General features: G+C 38.8%; 1 protein-coding gene across 1 annotated transcript; it reads right to left on the bottom strand.

Annotated features, from left to right (window-relative positions):
- Positions 1-1,381: 1,381 nt before the first annotated feature.
- Positions 1,382-8,411, bottom strand: spp1 (secreted phosphoprotein 1). Its single transcript, XM_008424753.1, has 8 exons — positions 8,303-8,411; positions 5,269-5,332; positions 5,142-5,186; positions 4,986-5,060; positions 4,117-4,179; positions 3,919-4,041; positions 3,484-3,810; positions 1,382-2,501 (listed from the first exon to the last, which is right to left on the bottom strand). Exons 2-8 carry the CDS (start codon positions 5,320-5,322, stop codon positions 2,097-2,099), a joined length of 1,092 nt encoding a protein of 363 aa, XP_008422975.1. The 5' UTR covers positions 5,323-5,332; positions 8,303-8,411; the 3' UTR covers positions 1,382-2,096.
- Between the last annotated feature and the right edge of the window lie 768 nt (positions 8,412-9,179).

The raw sequence follows: 9,179 nt of genomic DNA, 5'->3' as shown, positions 1-9,179 counted from the left end.
CACCACCAGGGGGCTGTCTAGCAGGACGTGAATCATTGGAAGTCCAAATTGGAAATAAAAGAAGAACGCGCCCATTAAAACGGAATTAGGTTTTAATAGGGAATTGAAAYAGCATTGAGGGGRAAAAGATTTTTAGTTTTTTTCAATAATACTGGGATCATTATGAGAATTTGAGGTATASATATTAGGRTCCAGTAGATGGCAGTAGTGCAACAATAATGGAAATAATGGATGCAAGCTGCCGTTGAAATCTAAAGAAGGAGGAGAAGAAGAAGGCGCCCATTTTCATTTAGCACATGCTAGTAGGAGACAGTAAGGAGTTTTTTCTCTTCAAACTCATTATCAGTTCAGTTAAATCTAAACTTGGCAACTTTTTCTTTGTCAACCGTAATAAATGTGATATYCAATTGACCTGTTATGATTCTGATTTTGGGTGTCGGCTCCCCTCTGTGGAAAACCTGGAGCGGCAGAGAAATCTGTGGCTTAYAGTCCGGAAAATACGGTAGCMTATCAAAGAATTTCCGATTTTATTTATGCCTTTGCATTTAATCMAATCAATTAGCATCATAAAATGAAAACAAATAAGCTAACACAGCTATAAAATAACACAAAATAACAAAATTGTGTAAATTTTGGATTCTTTTTAAAACGTCTACAAGCATATTTGAGTTTACTGTTTTAGCTAATCTCTGTTAGCTCGCTATAACAAACAACAACATAAAAGAAGCAAAAACACAGCAGYAGTTCAAGCTTTTCTATTCCAATTTTACATTTTATTTGTATAATTTTTGGACAGTTTTTGATTCCTGTTAGCATATCGTGATACAATGAGTAGCTAACATGTGCTAGCATGACCCGATCACTAGCATAATTTGATTAAGAAAATTAGTTTTTCGAGTTTTGTGTGTTATAATGACTAGAAGGATCATAATATGTTCATATTTTAATTTCCCCTTAATTACAATAAAAGCGTGCTAAAAATTAGCGTGCTAAAAATTAGCACACWAATTTTTAGCACGCTAATTAACGGCTCATTTTAGATTTAACAGGCTTGAGCTACTTTGAAAAGAATGCAGTTTTAATAAATTGTAAATAAAATATTTCTCTAAGAGYTTCTATGTGTTATTTTTGGTAAATTTCTTTTGTGAAATGCTTAAAGAGCAACAAAAATTTATATGTTTGTTGTTTATATAATGAACRCTTCAGATAAAATCAAATAACATTATTTTGAAATAAATTACAAAATAATGGACGCCTTTTTTGCTTGTATTATTTTTATACAAGCATAAAAATAATAGTCAAAGCTTCATTAAATATTTTTTAATTTTTACACCCTCAGGCAAATAAAAACAAAATGCCAACATAAAGACAAAAACAAAAGTCGTTTTTATATGAAAAAGAACTTTATTATTACTTTAGAAATGGTACAATATGATACATTACAGTAAACATCACTGAAAACACATGGAGCAGGTGGGATCTGTGCAAATCAACAGGACTGYGTTTATTTTTAATTCCTGACTGAAGTCTRCACTGCGATGCAGTTTCATCCGTCTGCATCCTTTTGTGTAMAACATGTGAACCAGTTAGCAATGAAGCATTAGCCACACTGGCTACAAGTTTCCAATTACACTCAAAATATTCCAAGTAATTGTTTTAAAAATGTTCCTTTTCCTCTAATTCTAAAGCACAGAAATCAGTTTGCAGTTATTAAATGTGGATTCCTTTGTTTGTTGGAGGAGACAAGAGGACGTAATGGAGCAGTTGTGACTTGCAGTTGGAGGGTGAATGGGGGCAGAGGACTTCCTGTAGCGGTCGTCATGGTGACCGTCCTCTGGTTCTCCCCTCTGGGACCAATTAACCTACACGCCACAGGAAGCAGGAGGTATCGCCTTGTTTGAATAAAACCCACAGCAGGAACGTTTGTTTTCATCCAGACGTTCAGGAATAACCAGATAAATAACGCAGAGGAATATTAGAGCTATTAGTAAAGAAGCTGTGGTTTCCCTGTTTGACCCTGCAGTTCTAGTGGCCTCAGGAGAGGAGAGAGGGCAGGTCTGTTCTCACGCCGCCGTCCGCCCCGCTTCCTGGACGCCTTACTTGGCGGTGACGACCACCGGCGTGTCGGTGGGGCTCGGTCCCGCCCCGTCCTCGTCCGAGTCGCTTTCCACGCTGTCGTCTTCGTCCGAGTCGCTGTCGGCGGCGCCGGGCGTGGCGGTGGCCTCCTCGCTGCTCTGGGCGTCCTCGGATTCGGCGCTGGCGCTGTCACTAGGGGAGCTGGCACCTTCCTCCTCCTCCTCTTCCTCTGGAGTGCTGCTGCTTTCGCTGTCGTTGGCGGTGGACGCCCCGCTGCTGGCGCTGTCGTCCTCGGCGGGAACGGCGGCCTGCCGGGCGCTGGCGTCCTGGTCCTGGGAGAGTCCAGAAGAGGCGTCCAGGCCCTGGGTCTCCACCTCTGGGGTGCTGGTGTCTTCTTCCATGATGTCAGAGTGGATCTGCAGCGCCTGGAAGTCAGAAATCACTCAGTCAGAACCGCTACGCAGTAAAAATGCCCAAAAGTGTCTATAGGTGTCCAAGTCAGCAGGTGTTAAAGTAACACTTTTGAAAGTGTTAAAAGATTGACACCCATTTTTTTGTTAAATTAACATTGATCTATAATGGGTTTAAGAAAAGTTAAACTTTCCATTTCTGTGTATTATTTTGAATATTTTCCACTGGATTTGATTGATTATTTACCTTTTTAACACCACATTATGGTTTGTGATCAACACTACACTGGTGTTACTTTTAATATATTTTAACACCAGCACTGTTGTAAATGTTAATGTGACTCTGTATTGTTGAATTTAACACCAGCTGACTTGGACACATATAGACACGTTTGGGTGTTAATTCAACACTGAAACCATTGATACGCATCAGTTTGGGAAGTTATTCCTAAGGTTTGGGATGCAAGAGAAGCACAACTGGGGAGAACATGGACCAGTGGTGAACCTTTACAGGAGAGGCCAACTCAGCACATTTACTCCAACAGATCAATCATGTCAATTAGAATGTATTTCACAAAACTGCAATGGAAGCAGTTTTTTCACATCACACGAGTCAYGTGATCAACAACCGAAGGCAGAAACTAGAACTRCAGGAAGTGGCAGGATGATGGTGCGCCATGCTTTTTATTGCATTTCTTATTTAATGGACATGCCACAGCTGTGTTTTTTATGACATTAGMAGAATATCAACAACGTTTTGCAGACATTTGTAATGGAAACGTARATAGTGACTCATCAAAAGGGTCACAACAGAACCCAGAAYTACATCTAAGTCCAATAMAACCAAAACAAACGTTAGCCTAGCGCTAGCTGGAGAAATGGCTCGTGGTCTTTTACCAGAGACAAAAGACAAACCTGACGTYATTCAACATATTRTGAAAAAGGAAGTAAAGCTATTGTTTCCTTCAGAGGTCAACATTTCTACCACTTCCTGTACCTTGTAAAGCTTTGGGAACTTCTCCACCTCGTTGCCATTAGTCATGTCRTAGGCCACCTTCTTGCCAACGATCTCGTAGGATTTGTAGGGGTTGGGGCCCTTCTGGTAGGACTTCTCCTCCACATAGAGGATGGACTTATTGTCGTCGATGTATCCTCCCAAACTGTCCCCGCGACCAGCGTCGGGGTCGGTGACGACGGTCGGCTCGATGGTTTCCTGCGTGGTCTCCGGCTCGACGACGCCGGGCGTTGGGGTGACGGTGACGGGCACCGGGGTGGACGACTCTCCAGACTCTGAGTCTGAGTCAGATTCCTCCTCATCTGTGTCCTGTGATTGGAAATATGGAAATATTTAGGAAACCTCTGAGTCAGAGGATGATTTCAAAAGTCACCGGCAAAGATTATGGAGAAGAAACAAATACAGCATTTTACTCACACTCTCCTCTTTGTCGTCATCATGGTCATCGTCGCTGTCGTCGCTGTCCTCACTGGTGGCAGGAGTGGTCTCTGCTTGTGCGCCACCAGCTTTGACCTGCACTGGGAGCTCAGCCGCCGCCTCCTGTACGAACCCAAAACGTGCAAAACTGAAGGATCTGGTGGATAGTTTGAGACTCACTTCCTGTCTGATCCTCACCTGAGTTTCATCTGAAGCATCTTCACTCTCATCTGATGCAGACTGAGCTGGAGCTACGACTTTCTGCAGAAGAGCAGGACAATTTCATTAATTTACTTTGTCTCTAATGGTTTTGAACAAAGAGTCTGGCTGGAGCCGAACACTGTTAAGCTGGACATGATGCTGAAACCAGGCAGATTTCCAAACCCAAGCAGGATTTCAATGTTCAGAAGAACAATAGAAAGGAAGCAAATATAACCAGCAACCCAGATGACTATTTAGCATCAACACATCACAGATTGTACATTTAGTTAAGAACATATTTTAATATTCAAATAATTTCTCTCAAAATAGTAAGAAAACTTTTGTTTGAGACACTTTTAATGAATTTCACCTGCTTGGACTTAAAAAAATCAATCAATCAAATTTTATWTGTATAGCACATTTCAGTAGCAAGGCATTTCAAAGTGCTTCACATAATTAAAATAAWAACAGCATGTGACAGTGAATAAACAGTTAGAAAGACAAAGATAATTTTTTTAAAGAAAAAGAAAAAAGGTTAAAAAGATAAAAACATTAAAACCCGCACCCCTTGTAGGACTTCAGTTAAACGTCTCACACCTCAGAGTTTTAGTTAAAACGCCATTTAACAAGGATTCTCACACCCCTCGATATAGATTCGTTTAACTGGGACGTTTTCTGGTGGGGCTTTATATAAACAGTGTGAAAGAGAAATATRAAGAAGTTAATAACTAGATGAAAAGTAAAGATAAAAACATTAAAACCATCGAAGACATMAAAAAGGCAATTATGTGTCAATTAACTGACAGAAGTACTTTATATAACAGTTTTTATTTTTACGCTACATCTGGATTTAAAATAGATTTCACCTGAACTGGAGCCAATCGTGGCTTAGAAAGAACATTTTGCTGTTTTCTGATGACCGGGCGCGCTGGTCTTCTCACCTGTTCACATCACACATAACAATAATTATTTTATGCATAAATCACAAACTCATTTCTGCGTGACTCTCTCTGGGTACTCACCACCTCCTCAGAGCTGTCGGAGCTTTCACTGTTAGGTTTTCTCGCCTAGAAAGAAAGTAAACATCAACTGGATATGATGACARAAGTACTTCCTGAATTTAATCCATGTAAACCGAATAAAACTCACCGGTCGGCAGAGAACTGTGGCGAAGAGCAGGACGAAMACAATGGCCACCTTCATAGTGGGAGAACTGGGAACCAGAACAGGTCAAACAAAATAAAACTATAAAACACAACCAGGAYACCAAAATACACGTCTGGCAGCCATAACTTCACAGGAAACACAATGACATGTCAAACTTAACATCAGCTCACTGGAGATTCCTGCCTAAGAATGGAGGCTGCCGGGTCACATGACCGTTAACTAGTCCTGGTATGTCACAGGAAGTCATTAAAGTCTTAATTAGAGACCAAAAGGAGAAGTTATGAGTCCCTGAATTAAAACTTGAACTTTTTCTCTGTCATCAGGGCCAGAAAATCACGTCGCTCTGGACCGTGGTTTCATGAACCGTGAGACACGACGAGACTTTTTTGGCTGAATCGGGTTAANACCAAAATACACGTCTGGCAGCCATAACTTCACAGGAAACACAATGACATGTCAAACTTAACATCAGCTCACTGGAGATTCCTGCCTAAGAATGGAGGCTGCCGGGTCACATGACCGTTAACTAGTCCTGGTATGTCACAGGAAGTCATTAAAGTCTTAATTAGAGACCAAAAGGAGAAGTTATGAGTCCCTGAATTAAAACTTGAACTTTTTCTCTGTCATCAGGGCCAGAAAATCACGTCGCTCTGGACCGTGGTTTCATGAACCGTGAGACACGACGAGACTTTTTTGGCTGAATCGGGTTAAAAGACGGGAGAAAATAAGATACAAGAATGTCTGGAAATAGTCCAGCTGTAAATGAGATTACAGGGGTAAAAACACRGAGAACTAGTCAAAGTCTGAACTGTTTCTTCACARTAAACATGCAGTCAGTTTAACGATGAARAGTGCAGAATAAATCCATTTTTAGCCAAAGGTCGTCGTTACGTGTAACCCAGAGCGAGTGGTGAATCTGTTGGACACCAGCTAAAGACTTTGACATTCAATCACTGCAACTAGTTTCCTTGTGGGAGGATCAGTCTGAATGCCTGCTTCTATGTTTTAATGATGGACTCCTCATGTAGCGTGTATTTACTGGGTTATAACTGGAAAGCCGCAGCGCAGCCGGAGCTCCATAGACGCCCATAGGACTACAAGCGTAGGTATTTTTAAAAGTCTATCTTTGTCCCGAGTGCATGACCTTGAGGATGAGGACATTTGGCGTTGAATTGATTGGAAATGAAGATTGTTTTCAGGATGGATTTTCTGTGGAAGCAAAAACAGCTAATCGCTGTTTTGAGGACGGAGTTCAAAGACATTTCTGGTCCGTCTTTCAAATTTTATTCAGAGAAACAAGTTTGTTTTTTATTAGATGAGAAAAATGCGATGCTATGACGATTAAAAACAAACAAAGGACAAATTTGGAAAGCTAGCTGATGTTAAAGCTAGCTGATTAGCATAGCTTAGCATAGCTGTGAATTAAGTGGAAAAAAAATCAACACAAAATTCTTAAGTTAGGTGGTTATGAAGTTAGTTGAGCTGTAATACAAGTTATAAAATAAACCATTTAAGTATTGGAAGCTAGCAGGTAGCATACTTTTTAATGCTAACGGCAGTAAGTTTACTTTAAAGGAGAGGTTGAGTGAAACCTACTTGAAATATATTTTTTAAYGATTTCTAAGCTATCATATGTTTAGCTATGAAGATAATTAAACCTGTAAAGTATGAAAACATTTCCATCTTGGAAGCTAGCARGTCACAAAGACGTTTTTGATGCTAATTAGCTTTAATTTAAAGGATAAGTTGGAGAAAACATACTTAGCTTACTTAAAAAATATTTATCTGTGATTTCACAGCTGTTAATCTAGTTATGACATAAAATATCTTCTAATCAACCTCTGAGGTTMGAAAACATTCTTATCTTGGAAGCTAGGAGCTAGCAGATACATTTCAATGCTAACGGCTAGAAATAGCTTTACTTTAAAAGGAGAAGTTGAGGGAAACAAACTTTAATTGTGATTTTTATCATGTTTAACTATGAAGATTATTGAGCTAAAATAAAACCTAAAAGAAAAGAAAACTGCTRCATTTTAAGCTAGCAGCTAAAAATTACCATTATATGCTAACTGCTAAACATATGTTTTAAAGAACCACAGAAGTGAAAAATACATATTTTAATTATTTAAACCTTTTAAAATTATTTTTTGTCTTGTTATATAGTTTAACTACAAAYTACAAAGGAAGATTGTAAAGAAAACACTTTGCTTTTYCAACAGGTTGATGTATTTTTGTTTTAAAGAATAAATTTAACACAACACTGTGGATAATTTAGAAAGTATTTTCCCAAACTCTTGCTGCAAACCATCTTTTACTGACATGAAAGATGTGTGTTTATTTTAACGTGCAGGTGATGTTTGATAGTTTCCTAAAACTGTAAAAAGAAAAAGAAAAAGTTAATGAATCAAAACTAAAAATATTAACTAGCTCCTTTAATGTTGGTCCTAAAYATCTGAAATGTTATTTGTAAATAAATCAATGATGATAAAATAMAAAAMCAAATTCATATTAGATGCTGATCTTTTTTAGTACTTGGTAACGTAAATCTGAGTTATAATAACTATAAATCTTACAAGAGTATTGATTAATTCCAGATAAAATTGATTGATTATACTTGTTTTATATTTACTGGTTTGCAGTAGAATAAAATGTTGAAGAAATGTTTTAATTTGGTTACAAGATCAAATCTTCCACTCAGATTTTCAAGGCAAAAACAAAAACATTCCTGTCATAACAGCGTTTTGGTTTGAGGTTTTTTCTGTCAAACTTTTAAACTTGAAATCTGAAATTGTTTCCTATTCTAATATCGAAAAGAAGAAGTAAAAGTAAAGCTGAGAATAGATTGAATTTCCACAGTTATTCTCCATTTAACCCAGAAAGAAAACCACATTTTAGTCTCTGCACTGAGAACAAACTAGTTCAGCTTTCTTAGTGTGAGTTTATCTATTTTCACACAACAAGTAACAGCATCTTTTCAGATCAACAGTGATAAAAATAACCATGCATCCATCCTGACCTTGGTTGCAGTCAGCAGAAGAATATCAGCAGCTCAGGTCAGTCTGTACTTTACCTCCTGGTCTTTTCTCGCTCCACTGCTGGAACCGAGGCTCCTGGTTGGCTTTTAAGCCCGGGGACCTCGCAGGAGCAGCCAATCAGAGCAGAGCGTGTGATGTCATGAGGTTAACCGCTCCTGGTCCACCTCTCCTCTCTTCTCCCACTCTTCCTGTGGTTGGTGTTGTGCTGGCAGACATACATGCTCAAACCTCCAACATGTGAGCGTGTGTTCTCCCGTGTTCTGCTCTCTCATGCTGATGGAGTGTGGAGTTAATTTAAGCTCATGTTCGGACAAGCGCAGGGGAAAACCAGCGGCGTATAGATGGCATGACGGTGATTCAGCTTCCTGACAGACACAAGAACAACATCTGTCTGAGGTTTTCTACTAAATTAGGAATTTGTCTACGAAACCAGACTAATTTGTTTCAATTATAAACATTAGTTTTTATTTTTTTAGTGCTGTTATGATCTTTTCCAGTGTCAAACTATCTCCCTGATGCGTAACTTAATAATTAATTAATAATCTGATGACGTTTTTACAAAATTACCAACTTTTTATTAGAAAAAAGAAAAACCAGGACACAAAAACTGTGGTCTAAATTTAGTGTCTATTTATCATCTGCAGGTGAGGCTCCCATTATGGGTTACCATGGCRATAAAGTCTGGAAAGAGGTGAACCTGTTAGATTCGTCTTCACTAACATGGATATTTACAACAATCAGTAGCAGATACCGCTAACTAAAAAGTTAGCTATGCTAATGCTAAAGCACTAATCACAAATGTTAGTTCTGTTAGCACTAAAGCGCTAAACCAACATGGTGTTTAGAGTAAGCTAATGC

This window comes from Poecilia reticulata, linkage group LG12 (genome assembly GCF_000633615.1).
Source record: "Poecilia reticulata strain Guanapo linkage group LG12, Guppy_female_1.0+MT, whole genome shotgun sequence".
In the NCBI taxonomy this organism is placed as follows: domain Eukaryota; kingdom Metazoa; phylum Chordata; class Actinopteri; order Cyprinodontiformes; family Poeciliidae; genus Poecilia; species Poecilia reticulata.
Note: the sequence above shows the minus strand (reverse complement) of the source record. Positions and strands in the feature narration are given on the sequence as shown.